Source organism: Coloeus monedula, assembly GCF_965178545.1.
Source record: "Coloeus monedula genome assembly, chromosome: 16".
Lineage (NCBI taxonomy): Eukaryota > Metazoa > Chordata > Aves > Passeriformes > Corvidae > Coloeus > Coloeus monedula.
The window spans coordinates 7,270,857-7,289,249 of NC_138796.1; the positions used below are offsets into that span (position 1 = coordinate 7,270,857).

Below are 18,393 nucleotides of genomic sequence, written 5' to 3' on the forward strand. Positions count from 1 at the left end.
TGGCGCGTGCGCGGCGCGGCGGGGCGGGGCGGCCCCGCGGTGATCCGGGATGTCGGGCCGGCTCCTGGTGACGTAGCGGGAAGGGCCGCGCCAGACCCCCGCCCGCCGCTGTCCCTCGGCACGGCACGGGACCCCTCACATCTCCTCCGGTTGCCCCCCCGCCATGGGCAGAGCCGCGGCAGTGGAAACGGCCAGGGCGTCCGGGGTCGCCACTGGGAATGTGTCAGGCCCTACCGCCGCGTGAGCACCGGCACCGGCAGCGTTGTCCGCGCCCGCCCCGGGCCGAGCCGTGAGTGTGGCGTCCGCCAGGCCGTCCCTGCGCCGGGAGGGAGGGAGAGGGCGGGAGCTTTGCCCGCCGGGAGGGGGGTCCCATCTCCCGTGGAGGGGGGGCGGGAGAGGGTCTGGCGCGGTACCGGGATCCCGTCCTTACCTCCCCGTCCTGCGGGGCTCTCTCTCCTGGCAGGGCGGCGGGTGCCATGAACAGCAGCTGCGCGTCCCCCGCCGCCGCCCGCCGCCGCCTGCAGCGCCGGGATCGATAGAGGCGGGGGCTGCGGACGCGCCATGGCCGGCAGCGGCTACACGGACCTGCGGGAGAAGCTCAAGTCCATGATGCCCTACCGGGACGGCCACAAAGGCGGCGGCGGCGGCGGCCTCCCGCGGGAGCCCCCCGAACCTCCGTACGACCGCAAGCGGCGGCACCAGGAGGACTCCGGCTCCGAGCCCAGCGACTACGAGGAGCAGAAGGAGGAGGAGGAAGCTCGGAAAGTCAAGAGCGGCATCCGCCAGCTTCGCCTCTTCAGCGCCGAGGAGTGCGCCAAAATCGAGGCGCGCATCGAGGACGTGGTGTCCCGGGCGGAGAAGGGGCTCTACAAGGAGCACACGGTGGATCGGGCACCGCTGCGGAACAAGTATTTTTTCGGTGAAGGCTACACCTACGGGTCTCAGCTGCAGCGGCGAGGCCCCGGCCAGGAGCGCCTGTACCCGCGGGGGGAGGTGGATGCCATCCCCGAGTGGGTGCACGACCTGGTGATCAGGAAGCTGGTGGAGCACCGGGTGATCCCCGAGGGCTTTGTGAACAGTGCCGTCATCAACGACTACCAGCCCGGGGGCTGCATTGTCTCCCACGTGGACCCCATCCATATCTTTGAGAGGCCCATCGTCTCGGTCTCCTTCTTCAGCGACTCGGCGCTCTGCTTCGGGTGTAAATTCCAGTTCAAACCCATCAGGGTCTCGGAGCCCGTTCTCTTCCTGCCCGTGAAGAGGGGGAGCGTCACGGTGCTCAGGTAACTCTCCGTTGCCGAGGCTCCGCTAACGAGCCGGGGCCCGGTTGTGTAACGCGGATCACGAGGCGCACGGATACGCGCCCCGACGGCGCCTCGGGCTCCATCTCCCTCGCCTGTAGGCACTCAGGGGTTCTCTGTGGTGAAAAGAATGAAGCAGGGATTTGGGGGGGGTCCTGCCGTCGTGGTAGGTGAGGATTTGGGTGGGTGCCCTCTCCGCGGGGCTTGAGGCGAGTGCTGGTGGGAGCGTGGCCGCTCGCGGAGCTGAGCTTTGCCGTAGTTGCTGTAAATGGTTAAAATAACACGTTGAGACACAAAATGGATCCTTTGCCCAAGAGTGGTCAGAGCAGAGCAGCTGGTAGGGACGGGGCTCCTGGGTCTATTCTTAGCTCGGCCGGTGCCTCCCTGACCTGACCTTAATCGTGGAGAGGAGGTGTGAAAGGCCTCATCTTCCCAGTCTATAAACTGGGAATGCTGAACCCTCCCCTGCCCAATGATGATAGGGAGACCAGAGCGCAGAGCCCCGTGTGATTGTCACTTGGAAGTGCAGCGGGTCACAGGCACAGGAAAAGACTTTTATGCGTGTTGAGGAAGAGCCTTGGAGGTGGAATGACCTGCCCAAGGTCACGCAGTTGGTCGGCAGTAAAGCTGGGATTGGCACTGGGAAACGCCTGCTTCTTAATCCCACTGCCTCCCGGTACAGGCTGGGACAGGGGAGCAGGCAGGTGAGGGGACAGGCAGGTAAGGGGTCCGGAAGGGCTGGAGTGTACGGATCCCGCTGGTGTCCAGCTCCTGGGGAGGGCAGCTCAAAGCCTGGCACGGGGGCTGCCAGTCCCTTGTGTCCCTGAAGGTCAGAGTGCTCCCTGCCAGGAGCAGGGATCACCGGTACTCTGCCAGCAGTGCTCTGAGCTACCAGCTGTATCCTTGTTCGGGGGGTTATTTTTTTAGACTGGTGAAGGTCCAGGCTGGTTTTCTGGGCTCTCAGGCCGGTAACACAATCCCATGCTTTGGGTTGTAAATTGATCGCCACAGGGTTCGAGAAGGAATTTTTCCCCCCACAAACACCTGGCCTCCTTGACTGGTGCATCAATAATAAATGCTGAGATCTCACGTAGCTTTTATCTCGGAAAAGCTGCACAAACATTAACTAATCATCGCCGTACCCCAGCGTTAGGTAACTTGTGTGGATTAGCCAGGGATGAGGGAGGCTGCAGAGGGAATCGGGAACGGCACTGAGGACATTTTCTCATTCTCTGGTGGTTTGACAGGGCTGTGCAGGGGACCAGAGGTCAGGGTGGTTTTGTGAAATGGGACCCAAGGGGACCCATCCTGCCCTGTATCCTTTTACTGCAGAGCAAACTCCATCCCCAGGGATGGAGACTGCTGGGTGTAAGGCAGCTGCTCTGCTCCCTGACTTCTCTGAGATATCAGGAGGGAAACTTTCTACCCTAATTTTCCTGCTGGTGATGCAAACCCCTCTGCTGTCTTTCCCTGTCAGGCCTGGATAAGCAGTTGTCCTTCCTTTTACAGCCAGAGGCCTTTTTTTTTTTAAGGACAGTGAGAGTTTTATCGTGTTTGGAAGCATTCTGGCAGAGCTGCTAATGCAGGGTCAGCCTCAAGTCTTGCAGTCAAAGCCTCTTGAAAAACTGTGGAGGAGGATCTGCAGTGGAGGATGGTGGGAGGAAGGAGAGATGCTTTCTCTGCTCTAGGACCAGAGAATGATGTTTTCTTCTTCCAGACCCTTGCTCTTCCTTCAGAACTGCTGGAAAGAGGCTGCTGGCTCAGGGCTCATGGCATTGGAGTGGGGTGTCTCCCGGGGATGTTTGTTGTTGGCCAGTGTCATTCAGATGCTGTAATCAGTTTATTAATGTGGCTGAAGAAATTCTACAAATCAAATGAAGATGCCTGTTCCCCCCAAATCCAAGGGCTGCTTTCCAACCCACCCACTGCAGCTTGATCATGGTCAGATGTTCTGCTTTCTAGCAAATAATAGACTTTAAAACAGGGATTATTTCAAATTTGGTACAGCAGTTAACAGGTACTTTGCACTCACTTAAGAGAGATTCTGCCAAAGTGACTGTTCTGCGTTTATAGGATCCTGTCTGGAATCAATTCCTTGCCTCACAGCAGATCTCCTGGTCTCCCATCTAACCCCAGCAATCAGGAGGAGCAGGAGAGGTGCAGAGCATGCTCAGGGGTGTGTCACCAAATCCAGCCCTTGGTCATGACTAAGTCAACTCCCTAAACTTGGCGTTTTCTCCTCTGGGTAAACAGTTGCTGGAGGCAGTTGCCCTGGAGATAGGGAACGGGCACAGATAGAGGTGGCATGCCTGTAATGTCTGGGATTAGAATCCTGCTGGGTCAGTGGCTGCTCCTGGCATGCAGCCTTTCAGGGGAAGCTGCGGTAGCCACGTGCATTTGGGTGCTGTGTAGAAATCGTGCTGTGTAGAAATCGTGAGGATCTAAAGGAAGCTGTTGGGTCCCTCTCTTTGACCCCACAGCACTCTCAGGCTGTCCCCAGATTACCCCTGTTCCATTCCTGCTCCTAATTTCATAGCTGCCTACGCAGAAGGGATTTTGCAGAGGGGCTTTCCCTGTTTTCCTTCCTTGACTTTGTTTGCCTGGCCTGAAGCAGGATGTGGTGTTTCCCAGCACTGAACCTGCCTCAGACTCCTTGGAAAATGTTCAGACCTCAAACGACAGGTTAGGTGGAACAGCAACTCACCTGGCTGGGCTGTGCCCCTCTGCCAGAAGCCAAAGGCTGAGCCACCCCATGACCTGCTAATGAGCCTTTCTCTCTCCCAGCAAGACCCTTTTCCCTCTCCTTTCACATTGGCAGGGAAGATTTACTCTTGTAGGTTTTGAGATCTAGAAGATGATGTCATCCGGTCCCCCCTTTTCCCGCAGCCCTGGGAAGTGGGTGCTCCTGCAGGTTTGTCCCAGTGGCAGCCAGGCCAGGAGGAAGCATCACCTCAGTGTGTGCTGCTGGATCCCAGTCCTGTGGCCCATCACCTCCCTGAGAAGGGGCTGCTAACCTCACCACGTTTGTGGGTTTTTCTTATTTTAACAGTTATTTGTTGAGCATCAACCAATAGAAGCAGTGGCAGGGAGATGGAGGAATTTGCCCTTTCATCTGCAGAACGTGTGTTTTGACAGTGCTTGTGGCTGGGAAAAAGGGAGGGAGCAGGGGGTGTGTGGAGCCAGCTGGGATGGGGGGGTTCCAGCCAGATCCCTGCCCTGCAGCTGCTGTCACAGGAAGCAAATCTTGGCACTGAAACTGCCAGGTATGTTGTCTCAGCGTTGGAAACGGTGCAGCTGCACTTGGAGCAATGAAATGCACAGGTAACATTTCCCAAGTTCCGGGAGCTTGTGCCATACGGGCTTCCCTCCCGCAGCTGGAGAGTGCTCCAGGTCATCTCCTGGCTGTTTGTAATGGCAGGGGAACACGGTGATGTGTGTCCCTCCTGTTGTCTCAAGGCGTGCCTGATGGAAGCATAATCAGAGCAGGTTGAAGTCGCTGGAGGATGAACCTCCTTCCTTCCCAGCTGGAGGAATCTCTCTGCAGCTGTCTGCTCCAAAATAGCCTGATCCCTCAGAACAGGCTGTTGGTGCAGAGGAAGTTTCACGCCAGTGCCAGTGGTGATGAGGCAGAGATTTGTTCAAGCTTTTCTTGTTAGAGTCTGTAGAACTTTAAGGCTTCCTTTCTGGGGATGTTTGCACAAAAATATCCACTTTTATCTCCGTGTGAATCAATTCTGGCTCAACAGCAGCTCTTCTGGATGGAAAGAGAGACTCAGAGGGTGTAAAGTTTGACAGCTTAGTTTGGAGTTGGGCTTTGGTTTTGGGGTAGTGTGTGTGGAAGACATCAACACTTCCCCTGTTCTTCTGGAAAATGCTCTGGGATGGAGATGTCACACTCAGGTGTTCTCATGGGCAGGAATTTATGATTTTCCTTTCCAAGTTGCTTTAGGTTTGTTCTCTGGGCAAGAAACCTGTGGGTAGACCCTTGATAACATTATGGGTGTTTTTCTTCAGGGTCTGCCTCAGGGTGTGCAAGGCCAGGCAGTGGGTGAGAAGTTCATGCTGGCACGAGGCAGCGCGAGTATGACACAACCAAATATTCTTTTTCTTCCATTTCTCTGCCTGTGCAGAGACACACCATCGCTATATATGATATAGTGCAAGCAGAGTTTTCCCACACCAGTTTGGCAGACTGGTGTGTCCCCCTTTGGGCCTCAGACTGGAGTGGTGGGGCTGTTGTTTGATGCTGCCCATGTGCATCTGGGACCCCAGACTTCTTGGTGCCACTCTGAAAGTGATCTGAAAAGGGGGTTCCTGCCTGAGAAAGGAGTGAAAATGAGTGTCCAGGCCAAAATCTCATGATGGAGAGTTCAGGTCCTTTCCCTGGTGTTCAGGATGCTGCTGAGGATGCTGAGTTGAATGTTAACGTGGGTGATATTCATGAATTCACTGGAGCTTGACGCAGAGATTCCTAGAACATAATAGAGCATCATCATAAGCCCCTTGGCGTAATGCTGTCGTGTTCTGCAATGCCTGGAGGATGGTGGGGATGGACATCACCCCTGCTTTAACTGGTCTTAGACTTTCAGCTGTTCTCCCAGAGCAGGAAATCTGTGTGTGAGGAGGTGTGTGTTTCTGGGTGAGTGGGTGGGTTATCTAACCAGATCAAGGAAACCCGGTCCTGTCCCTGGAGAAGACTTGCGTGTGTGAGCTGTTCTCTGCTCGGAGTGTCCTGAATCACCTGCCAGCCCCTGACCCTAGCATGCCAGCAGCAGCATGGAAAAGCCTTGTGGCAACACTAGGCCTGGTGGTTTCTGCTTCAGGCTGGGTGTGCAGGCTTGAGCAGCCTTCGCCCAAGTGCCTTCCAAGGTGTTCCTGCCCTTGTCAGGTGTTTCAGGAGGCTCTGAAGGTGTTCAGTGTCTCTTTTCCCCACACTGGCGTCCAGAAGGCTCTGTGTGAGCTGATACTCTCCAAACGGCAGGTAGAGGGCAGGCCCCACCGCTGGGATCTGCTGGCTCGCACCCTTGGAGTGGCGGGATGTGCTCCCAGCAGGGTTTGTGAGTTGGACAGGTGTGGTGGCCGCTCTCCACGGACCCTCCGTGATTTTACCTGCTGTGCTGGGCCCAGGAGTCCTGCTGGAAACAGAAGCAGCCATGTGGAAATGCTCCAGTGTGTTGTGGGAAGCTGGGGCTGTCCTTGACCGTGGCTTTTCTCTAGCCTGCTGAAAATGTGGAGTATCTGGAGTCATCTCACACGGTGAAACACTCCTGCTGATAGCAGCTACTGCTTGAGCCTGGGCTTTTCCTCTGCCCAGGGAGCTGTTTCACCCTGTTATAGGGAGGTTTTAGGGGACTGCAGCTTGGCTTGCAGGTCTGAATTTGAAGGTTACCCCACGTATACTGGGTTAGGGTTGGTGATGTTTGTATGGTGGCTGAGAATGTGCCATGTGATGGGGAGGGTGGTGAGGTGTCTGTGCCCAGGGGAAGGCACTGAGAGGCTCAGCTCTTACCAGCACTGTGCCCCTCTGTGACTAAAAAACCTCCTTGATCTGTTGCATGTTTGGGTCTGGGTGTGCTGCACATCTGAGCCGTGAGAGATGCCTTTTCTCATAGGCATGTTTGAGATGATGTTTTGGAGGAATATGCTCATTTTTTTCCCCCGTTGCTTTCTAATTTCTTCGTAAATTAATCGTCTGAATCTACAGTTCTACATTTCTACATGTTTTATTTCACAGTACTGGAGCAGGTGGCAGTTTCCTCTGGGGTATGCTGAAAAATTAAATCATAAAACCTCTCCAAACCCCTTGACTCTCCTTATTCTTTCCCAATGTTTGTTCCTTCTTGTAAATCCAGCTCCTGTGTGCCTGGGGGGTGGTGTTTGCAGGAGGAATTCCTGGTGGAAGTTAGGAACTACTGGCCAAACGGAGTTGTTGAGACTGGAAACCACTTTCTGCTCCTGCCTGGCATCTCCCTGACGGTGGCTTTTTGTTTCTGTTGTCAGTGGGTATGCGGCTGACGAAATCACACACTGCATTCGACCACAGGACATCAAGGAGAGGAGAGCTGTCATCATCCTCCGGAAGTAAGTGTTGAAGCCCTCCAGACAGCAAGATAAACGTGGATGTGGTGTCATGATGCTTGAACACTTGAAAACTGCCTTGCTTGTTAATTTGCTGGCTTGATCTTACACCTTGATTAGGTGTCACTCTGACGCTCGCTTGTGTCTTGCCGTACCCGGCAGTGGAAGTGGCTGGAACGTGTTCCTCAGGGTTAATCACTTCTTGGCTCTGTGCAGCAGCACTTCATCGTAATGTCTGGGATTGCAAGCCCTGCTGGTGCCCAAACACCTGGCTTTCCTTGGCTGCCCAGCTCCAAACAGCTATGATTTCAAACTCTTGTTTTGGGCTGTGTGTTCAGGTGTCTGGTCATGTAATACCCACATGTGCGAGTTGCCTGGATGGTCTTTTGAAGCTTATGCTTGTGATAAAGAGTGTCCTGTAAAGCAGATAAAGTTTCCTTGGTATCATGGCTTTTGTTTGCTGGGGAGAGAGGAAGACACTGGCTTTGGAGGGAAATGTAGATAGTCCAATGCTCGTTACAGAACTTGTCCTTTGAGTCTGTGTTGGGAAGCCAAGCTCCATAAGCTGTTTTAGAAATAGGCTTCCTGTTCTAGAAGAGCACTCTCGATAAGTGCTTATTCCTAAAGCTCTTAAGAAAATGGAGACAGAGTAAACCAACCCCACCCCAAAGTCCCTCGGTAAAACCTTCTTTTCTGCCTAGAAATGTCCTCTCTCATCAGTTCCTTCTACTGGGAAACTGAAAAACATGACTGCCACACATTGACCCCTGCTGACTGTGCCTTGGAAGGTGTTAGCAGTAATTCTGCTGTCAAGAAGCATCTTTGTAAATGAAAATACACAACTTTAAGTCCTGTAAACCCAGCCAAAAATGTGGGCATTGGTGGCAGGGCTGTGGTTGTGGCCCAGGCTGGCATAAGGCTCACAGGCAAGCGGTCTGGATTCACGCTGGATGAGCTTTTGGATGGCTTAGTTGGTTTCAAAACAAGCCTGGCAACATTATGAGGATATGGCACAAAGCCAGTGGAGTGGAGTTGGACATCTGGTTAGAGAAACCCATGGAATGAAGGCAGGAAAAACAGCAGCCCTGAGGCATTAGCCTGGCAAAATCAGCCCAGACCACAGTAGGCAGGATGAGATGTGGCAGGAGACAGAGTGGGTTGAAAGGCAGGCTGTAGCCAAACCACCCCACAGCTGGGTATGGCCACGTGAGGTTTGGGGCGAGAGGTTGTGATAAGAACTTAGAGCTGTTGTGCTCATGGTGTTGGAGCAACCAGGGAAAAGCAGCACAAGTGCTGACAAGGAGGCACCTCCAAATCTTACAGCTGCTTTGGTTGGATTTTGGGAAAGAGAAGCCGCCTGTCCTAGGCTGTGGAGCAGTTCCCTGGAAAAGACAGCTAAATAAGCTAAAGCTGCCCAAACTGGTGCAGATATTGAACATACCTGTTTAAACTGGCTCTGCCTCTTGCTTTGTCCAGCTTTGGTAAAGCTGAGGGTGTTGGATTGTTTCAGTCAAGCCTGGCTGCCCTCAAAGTGCATCTGGGCGAGAAGGGACCTTAAACCTCACCTCGTTCCAACCCCTGTCATGGGCAAGGACGCCTTCCACTAGACCAGGTTGCTCAGAGCCCTGTCCAACCAGGGCTTTTCTGGGCAGCCTGTGCCAGTGCCTCACTAGTCTCTGAGTAAAGGATTTTTTCCTAACATCTAATCTAAATCCTTCCTCTTTTAGTTTAAAACTGTTCCGTCTTGTCCTATGACCATCTCCCCATGTAAAAAGTTGCTCTGTTTTTTATAAGCCCCCTTAAAGTCCTGGGAGGAGCAGTGAGGGTCTTCCTGGTGGTACCCAGCTGACCTGGTGCATTCCTGCTGAAGGGACAGAGCTCTACTGGCTTTGTTTGCTCAGCCACCCCTCTGCAGCAGTGTGTCCTTCTGCCTCCCCCTGATTTTTGGGGCCTGATTTGCTTTGTGTCAGAGTGGAAGTGTCTCTGCCCATCAGACAGGCCAGATGAAACCACACCAGGATTTTTGTCTTGAGCAAAGCATAAACCCCCTGGTAATTATTTCTGTGTAGCCTCCGCAGCCGTGGTGAATCCACAGCAATGTTTGCCAAAGGCTGCGCTGTGATTGCTGCCAAATAGAGCTTATTAATTGCTGCTTATCCCCGGCGAGGGCGGCCACCTCCCCGTGTCCCCTGCGTGTCCCTGTGCGCTCAGTGGGGCCGCTGTGCCCTTTGCCTGCGCCGCGTCCCCGCGCCGTGGATCGCTGCACAAACGCCATTCCCGATTCCCGGGATCATGCGACTTCGTCTGGAATGGTGCGTTATGCAACCAGGAAAACAGCTACTTCCGCTGGTGGCCTGCGAGCACGAGAGGCTCGGGAGCAGCCAGCAGCCTCATAAAACTCTTCTTCCTCTTTTTCGTGGTGAGGATGAGCCCTGAGCTTTCCTGATCAGATCAGTTGGATCATCCCAGTTGGAGCTGGGATATTCAGCTCTGAATTCTGCCAGAGCTCGCTGCGTCCCAGACGTTGGAGTCTGGCTCTGTTCTTGCCTCTGCTCCGAGCATGTTTTTGCTGACAGTGGCAGGAGAGCAAAGCTGTGGGAGCTGGAGGAGCAGTGGCCTTTTGCAGGGTTCTCCAGAGCAGCGTGGTTACCAAGCAGGTCATAAACACTTCAGTACTCAGCATTTCCTGTGTATCAGAGCGCAGGGCTGCCGGGAGCCAGCGGGGTTTGGAAGTGCTTTGAGCCAGAGGAGAGGAGGAACGGTGCTCTCAATTTATGAGATGCTGGGAGAGGTAACGTGGGAGGTGAATATAGAAATGAGACCTATTGAACCAGGTCTTGAAAGGCATTTTAGAGGGCTTTTGCTGCCATTCTGCTTCCACTCATAAATAGTTTCTCTGCTTAAGTTAGGTAGGTACATTGTTCTCTGTTTTAGTGTCACCTCTCCTTGTACCTGGCCAGAGGGAGCATGGTTGGTGTTCCCTTGCCCTTGCACTGTATTTGGGGGTTGGTTTGTTTGAATCGCAGCCCTGCAGTTGCAGTTGTATTTGGGAGGTATTTGAACCACCTCACTTGTCAGGGGCAGGATCTGCAATGCCTTTGGTGTTCAGGCTGGACTGGGTCCAGCCCTGGAGCTGAGAACAGTTCAGGATGACAGTGTGGAGTAGCACAGGCTTCAGCCTGGCAGCTGCTTGCAGAAGTGTGCCTTGTTTCTGGCATGCTGGGCAAACTCAGGCTGCCATGCCCAGCTTCGCCTGTGCCAGTCTGGCATCACCCTGATTAGCTGAAGAGACTCCCTGACGGCAGAGAGAAGCTTGGCAACTGGATGTGCTTCCTAATGGAAGTTTAGATTGGGATTGTCCTGTGGAAACCTCCCTCGAGAGCTAAAGTTCAGCACTGGAGAGCAAGCAGAGATTCTCCCCCTTCATTTTTGCTGCCTCCTCCACCTGCGCATGGCTACAGTCCTGTGACAGTTCTCCTTTGGAAGGAGCTGTGCTTGCTCTCCAGCATAGCTTGAGTGTGTGCAGAGCTGCTGGAAGGGATGTGGTGCAGCTTCTGTTTGCTACACCTTCTCCTGACTCGTACTTCAACTCTTTGCACCTCTTAGTCAAGCTGAGGAACACCTGACCCCGGGAGATCCGTGGGCAGGAGGGAGTTTCCAGGTGGAAGCAGTTATTACTGTTGCAGGTGATGATGCTTTTGCAGGGCATCTCCCACCCAGGTGACTTAACTGGAGCTGTGAGTTATTGCCAAGTCGCTGTGATTTCATAGGATTTCACAGCTGCTCCAGCACCTCTGCTCCGTATCCTGGAGCTGGAATTGCAGTGAGCCCAGCACCTTTTGCATTCACCTCATGACTCTGTGTCCCTAAGCCAAGGCAGGATAAAGGGGAAACTTCAAACTGACAGAGAGTATGTTTAAATTAGATAGAAGGAAAAAATCCTTTCCTGTAAGGGTGGGGAGGCCCTGGCACAGGGTGCCCAGAGAAGCTGTGGCTGCCCCTTCCCTGGAAGTGTCCAAGGCCAGGTTGGACAGGGCTTGGAGCACTCTGGTCTAGTGGAAGGTGTTCTTGCCTGGGCCAGGGGGTTGAAATGAGATGATCTTCAAGATCCCTCCCAACCCAAGCCATTCTGTGAAGCTTTCTAGTACCACAAAGCTGCAGCTTGTTGTGCTGTGGAGTGTGGTATTCCTGCCCCTCCTCCCGAGCTGTGTGGTTGGGATGGAGGGTTCTGCTGCAGCACTGGTGATTCTGTAGAAACTCCTTCCAAATTCTCTTCTTTTTAAATATTTGCAGAACAAGACTAGACGCACCTCGATTGGAAACAAAATCCCTGAGTAGCTCTGTGTTGCCACCAGGTTATAACTCTGACCGCCTGTCGGGAAGCAACCGGGACCAGATCCTGAAGCCAAAGCGGTCCCATCGCAAAGCAGATCCTGATGCTGCCCACAGGTAGGATGATTTCTCCTAAGAGCAACGTTTGGGATGATGTCTCTGGATCAGTGTATGGCCGAGGTTCCTGGCCTCAGAACACGTTTAAAAACATTCTGATTTGCACCTTCCAGGTGCTTTCTGCAATGCCCAAATCTGTTTTATCAGAGCTCTTTACATGTTCCTCCCAGACTTGTGGAGGCTGAGCTCTGGCTGTAAGCAGCTTACATTGTTTATCCTGCGAGTGGCATAATGAAGAAGCAATAGATTTGGCTGGCTTTTGATAATGCAGTCGTTCAGAACAATAGTTTCCCTGCAGCTAATCATTTTTGACCTCTATTGCCAAGCAACCTGTGCAGCTGCGCTAAACTATATTATGAAAGCAGTCCTGGGAGGGAGCGTGAGGGTTTGCTATCTGGGAAAGGTTAAGGACTTCTTGGGAAGCTTCTCAGGCCTGTTTTGATTCCAGAGCTGTGTGTGTATATTTTTGTGTGAGAAACCAGACTGTGCGGATGCTTAAGCCTGACCTTCAGGGAAGCTCCTTGCTGAGGTTTCAGACAGCTCTGCAGCAAGGCTTCCCTTAAACACCTTGGTGTGAGCACATTGATAGCCGTGAGTGATAGCCAGTCTGCCAGCTGTCCTGGATATTCCAATTCCAAAGCTTCCTGAGGATCCAGATGGCATTCTCTGCATAATGGGTACAACCCAAAAGTTGACTTGGTCGCAGGGCTTGGCTGCCGTGCGGTCCCAGCCCTGTTTGAACCTGTCCCGGAGGGAGGAGGGTGGGGATGGTTTGTGTGTGAGCAGTGTTCATTCACCTGGACGCAGGCTGGGAAGATGGATGAAGATCTGAAGCTGGGCTGCAGATGCAGCTTCCCTGGGAGCATGCAGTGGGCTGGTGTCCGATTAGGGGAGCGATCATGCGGGACAAATGTGTACATCCATCAGAGCTGTTTTTCAGCCTGATGTGACCTTATCAGGCTGTGGGGGATGGCTTGCATAGGTTTCTGCGGCAGATGGGTGTGAAAAACATGTTTTTCTCTTTCTCTGGCCTCAGAGAGTCCAGTATAACAGGTAATTCTCATGGATATCATAGTGGGATTTCTTAGGAACCACTCAGATAAAATAAGTGGTGTGTGCAGCCCACCAGCCCAGTCCTGCTATGAAATGATCAGAGGCAGCTCTGCAGAAATAATAATTGCACTGTGCTAGTATTTGAGAGGACAAAGGATTTTGGAGGTGTGGTGTGATCCTGCCCATAAGGAGCTCAGCTCTGTGTTCTAAATTCTGCTGCAGTAGAGAGAGACCCTTCTGCCCAAGGGATATTTCTTGGGGCCACAAGCTGCAAGTAAAAAAAAGAGGTGCCTGGAAGTGTTCCTGATGGAGGTAAAGGCCAAAGCTTGCCTTGGGAAGGGAAAGAACTGGCCCATCATAGCAGAGTTCTGAACTCCCCTTGGGAGGTGCAGCTTGGTGATCTGTTCCTGCTCTGCCAAGTACCCAGTGCTGGGAAAGCAGTGGGAAAACAGGCAGAGCTATCACGGAGAATGAACTGCAGATAGTGTCCAGGAGAACACCTGGATCCCCTCGTGCTGTGCTCTCACTCCTGTTCTCTCCCTCTCCATAGGCCACGGATTCTAGAAATGGATAAGGAGGAGAACAGGCGCTCGGTCCTCTTACCAAAACACAGGAGACGGAGCAACTTCAGCTCCGAGAACTATTGGCGAAGGTCTTACGAGTACACGGAGGACTGTGACGAGGAAGAGGAGGATGGCAGCCCTGCCAGGAAAGTTAAAATGAGGCGACACTGAGGATTGCACTTTGCAGGCTCATGGAGCTGATGAGATCTGGCCTCCAGTCTGTGAAAACTTTCTCCTCCCTCTGGCTATCTTCCATCTAGCTTCAGTTTTGGTTTTTCCTTTCAGGCTGAAGAGTAAACAGGAAGAATTTGGTTTTATGAATGGAGGAATGCTGAGACATACATGAGGATGGAACATGTCCAGTGCCATGGTGTCCTGAGTCATGGGTCAAGTGGCCATCTCTCCCTTAGGAAGCAGATAAAGTTATGCCAGGTTCTCTGTTGGGATTTCTTTTGAAAACACCAAAAAGTTTAACTGTTTCATTGCGCAAGATTCAAGAATTGTATTTTTTGTTTTTTGTTTTGTTTTGGTTTTTTTTTTTTTTTTTTGCTTTAACACTTTTCCTTTCCAAATGTTCTAAATATGATGTTTGACCCCAGGAGCTGAAATTCCATGGTGGGCTCATATTCTTTGTTTCACCAAAGGGCTCCTTGGTCCGTTCTTACTTGGTGGTTGTCGGGTCTGTTTCAAGGGTGCCCTGCAGTAACTGGAAGTTTGAAACTTTGCAGACCCCTCTTGCTGCGATCGATTTCAAAGGGTTTAGGACATTTTCATTGCACTTTAGTGTTTTAAATGCCGTAGGTTTCTTTTCCAGCCCCTTTTCCCAAGCCAGCGTGGGCTCGCAGCCTTGTGTCCCTGTGCTGCCCTCTCCGAGAAGAATGTACTAGAGCTCTGGTTTCTCAGTGCTGGTCTGACTGGGGGCGTGCTGCGGTTGAGGAGGAAGGAAACCTGGCCCAGCATTGTCCCGAGATCCATATTGGAATCTCAGGCTGCCGAGTGAGGGATCACACTGAGCACATGCTGCTTCCCAGAGCTGGGGATAGCAAAGAGGAGTAGGAAACGCTGTGCTTGTGAGGGCTTGTGCCTTGGGACCCCCGAGAAGAGCCGTTCTCCACTGCCCCTTCCAGGTGGACAGAGCTGAGTCGGTGCAGCATTCCTGGCACAGTGTCCCATCCCAAGGGACTGGCTGCACTCTGATGGAGCAGGAACAGGAGCTGCTGTGGCCCTGGGGGAGCCGAGCTGCTCTGTCCCATCCGAGGCTGGCTCTGGGAGCAGGGACACTGCAGGGGTCGAGTTTGGCCCCAGTTCAGTGCATCCAGCACTGAAGTTGCCTGCTTTCTCCTGGCTTATTCCTGCCTGTGTTCCTGGGGTAGGGAGTTTTCTGGTTGCTACAAGAAATGCTGAGAAGAATCAGGCGTTCAGCCCTGTGGAGTTGTGTTAGAACATCTGCCATCATCATCCTCTTCTCCCACCTGGTTTGTGTTAGCCCAGACCAAAGCCTTGGTGTTTGCAGAGTTTGGGGCCCAATGCCATATTTAGAGCTGTATTTTTAAGGAAAACTTCCTCCAGTTGATTCTTTGAACCGAAGTGTTGGCAGTTGTAAGGAGTAGTCTTATTTTTAAATTTTTACTGCTTTGCCCTCCCTCCAATTGTAGTTTTTCTTAGTGTCGTGTCCCCCACACACTTCATGGTCTGCACGCTTGGCAATAAAAAGATGTAATATATTTTGAAACCTATTTGCTGCTGTCTTGAGGGGCTCCTGGTCTAAAACAACCACCCAGGCATTGTTCCCTGCAGTGCTGATCGAGGACATTTGCTGACATCTGGGTCCCACTGTCCTTTTCCTTCCCCGCTGATTTTCGCCTGGTGTTGGGGTTCTGCTCAGGCTGGATCTTGTCACATGAGCTCAGAGGATGTTGCCATCACCTTCAGCACAGTGCTGACCTGTGGGGGTGTTGCTGAGGTCCCCAGTGCCTGTCTCTGATTATTGAATTGTTTTCCTGGTGAGGGCCCCCACTGGCTCCATGCTGAGGCACAGCCTCCAAAGGAATGTGTCTTGTCAGTCCAGAGATCCAAAAGTTTGTGCTTCTGCTGCTTGTGAAACCTTGAAAATGCTGTTTTCAGACCACATGTAGCATTTGAAGTGATGTTCCTCACCCTCCCAGCTTTCTGCTGTGAATCCAGGCCAGCTCTTGGCTGCAAACCCCTTGTTTTGGAAAGCTTGGCATTCCCTGACAGCAAAACTGCACGCAGGGCGCAGAGATCCCTTCTCCTCCTGATGGCTTTGTCTTTCTGGATCCATCTTGACCATGCCCCGTGCCTATCATGGTGCCAGGCTCTGCTGTGGGTGCAGATGGTGACAGGGGGCACTGCCAGAGGTCTCAGCTCTCCCCTCCTGGCTCCCAGTTTTATCCCTGCCTCTCCAATACGGATGCTCTACCCTGGTGTCAACTCAAACTGAAGCTGGAGCAGCCGGCCTTTCCACAGCTCCTTCCCAGAGCAGGACTCCCGTTGGATGACGTGCTGGCTGTGTCTCTGGACATCCTGAGGGCTTACCTCTAGCCTGGTCCCAGCCATCACCTCATCCTGGTCCTTGTGCAGTCTGTACGTGTGCAAGTATCCTTTCCCAGGTTGTTTTGGTATTCCTGCATGTCCTGCTCAGGAGCTTCCCCTCCTTCCCTCCTCCCATCCATGCAGTGGGTCAGAGCTGGCAGCCGTGGCTGGGGGGACAGGTGGAGCCCCTCTCCAGCCACAATCTCCTCTTGATTTTTAACCTGACTGGTTGGGGCTTGACACTGTGGAGAGAGGGAGCAGGATGCAAGTGGGCAGAACCTGCAGCATCCCTCAGGAGAGGAGTCCCCAGCGTGCAGGCAGGGCCATCTTCCCACTTGTACAGACATTTTCTATAGACATGGATGTATATGTGTAGATAACATGGTTTTTTAACTCTTTTGCACTGAACAACATCGGAGTGAAACCTGGATTCGAAACTAGAAGACATTTTTCACACAGATCCAGAGGTCTGGATCCTTCCTGTAACATGTCTGGTGAAACTGTGGCTCGGAATTCCTGGTTTTCTCTGCTGGGCTGCACACAGGCATCAGGTCAGGCTGGTGGCCTGGGGCAGGCGCTGAGCAGGGAGCGGGGTGAGCTCCAGTTTGGAGGCAAAACTTGTCCTGTCTGCTCCCTGGGCCAAGCTCATGCACAGCCCTGACCCCGTTGGCTTTGTCCTGTGTCTGATCCAGTTGTGTGGTCCAACCTCTCCATCCACCCACAGTGTGTTCGTGCTCAGCCCCAAACTGGGAGCTACATCCAGTGTGACAATCCACGTGCCCAGACCCACAGCCCAGACCAGGAGAACTGTCTTTCCTAAGGAAGGGGAAGGAAGGTGGGGTTCATCCCTGCTTTTCCTCAAAGAACAGGAGGAATTGGGGTTTGTTACTGTAACCGTATCTCGAGAAGGGTCAGTGGTAGAATTTTCCAAGCCTATGGATCAAAACAGCTGCCAGGCTTTGAGGAGGGCTCGGGGGGGGCTGGGGTCTGGACCCCCACCAGCAGCAAAGAGTCTTTTACCTGCTAAAAGTGTTCCCTTTCCCCGTTGGGAGGAGAAACATTCGGCTGAGAAATGTCTCTGCTCCTTCCCCTGCCCGCACTTAGAAGTTCTGGCTGACTTTAATTTTTGTTTTTTAAAATATTCTAATTTTTTTTTGTTGTTACCAATAGAAATAAAAATAAATAAATAAAGAAGTGGCAATATTTTTTTCCGTGAGCTTTTCCTAGGAAAAAGCGTGGTTTGTAACAAAGTTGTACAGTTCTGAAGTTTGAGATACGAGAAGTACTGTGTGAAACGCTGTAAATGGGGCAGAGATTATTTTATGTACAGTCTGACGTGGGGGAATCTTTTAATTCCGGTTGATTCTTAGGAAGAATTTGGTTCTTCACTGTCAGGGTTTGGAATTTCATGGTTTCATTTTTTTTTTTTTTTTCTTGTATAGATTGCTGCATTAATTGAATAAAAGCAGAAAGCATCGCTCTGCCTGGCTGTGTGGTGGTACTGGGGGCTGGGATGTGCCTCGACTCCCCCTGGCAGGAACGAGGTGGTTGGGAGCAGGGAACTGGTTCTAAATAAAGGGAGTCACCGGCTCCCCGGGGACAGGCGGCCAAATGCGGTGGCTGTGCCTCCTGCACTGTCCTAGAAAGCAGGGACAGGGATCTCTGCCTTCCTCCTCCTCCTCCTCCTGCCAGCACCCTGTGCTTTGGCCTCGTGTGGAGCCCCTCACACTCCTTGTGCCCCCTTCTTGCAAGAGGGAGATGGTGGAATGGTTGTGAGGTGCCAGAGAAGGGATGGATGGGGTCTGCTGGTCTCATGTGTGGCCTCGTCCTCTCCTCTCCTCTCCTCTCCTCTCCTCTCCTCTCCTCTCCTCTCCTCTCCTCTCCTCTCCTCTCCTCTCCTCTCCTCTCCTCTCCTCTCCACCACCCCCTTCTCTCTCCTCTCTTTTCTCCCCTTTCCTCTTCTGAATTCTTCCTCCTTTTCTCCCTCCTCAGGGCAATGACCCACATCTGGCGCCAGCCTCTCCACCCTCAGTCCCCGGGGTCTGTGCCTGTGCTTCAGGCCCCTCCATCCATCCATCCATGAGCCCACAGCCCATCACCGGGGCCTCGTTCCCCGCTCGCCCCTGATCTGTTTTCCGCCCCAAAACCCTGCGTCACCCCAGTGCCGCATCTCCCCAGGGCCGGGGTTAGTCAGCAGGGAGGGGAAGCCATGCCCTGCCCCGGGTGACTCACCCCAAAACTGGGTGCAGGGCAGGTTGCTCCCCCTCCCACCTTGGGATGATGCCGGGGGGGAAGTGGGAAACAAAATTGCCGGTGCCCTGGCGGGAATAATGAGTCGCCAGCCGGGAATGAGCCTCGAATGCTAATTCTGGGAGCCGGCAGGATGCCCCAGGCCT

At 53.0% G+C, this 18,393-nt stretch overlaps 1 protein-coding gene across 1 annotated transcript; it reads left to right on the forward strand.

The window, feature by feature from the left end:
• Nucleotides 1-28: 28 nt before the first annotated feature.
• Nucleotides 29-17,474, forward strand: ALKBH5 (alkB homolog 5, RNA demethylase). Its single transcript, XM_082292189.1, has 5 exons — nt 29-289; nt 464-1,283; nt 7,302-7,382; nt 11,673-11,828; nt 13,432-17,474. Exons 2-5 carry the CDS (start codon nt 562-564, stop codon nt 13,613-13,615), a joined length of 1,143 nt encoding a protein of 380 aa, XP_082148315.1. The 5' UTR covers nt 29-289; nt 464-561; the 3' UTR covers nt 13,616-17,474.
• Nucleotides 17,475-18,393: the final 919 nt, after the last annotated feature.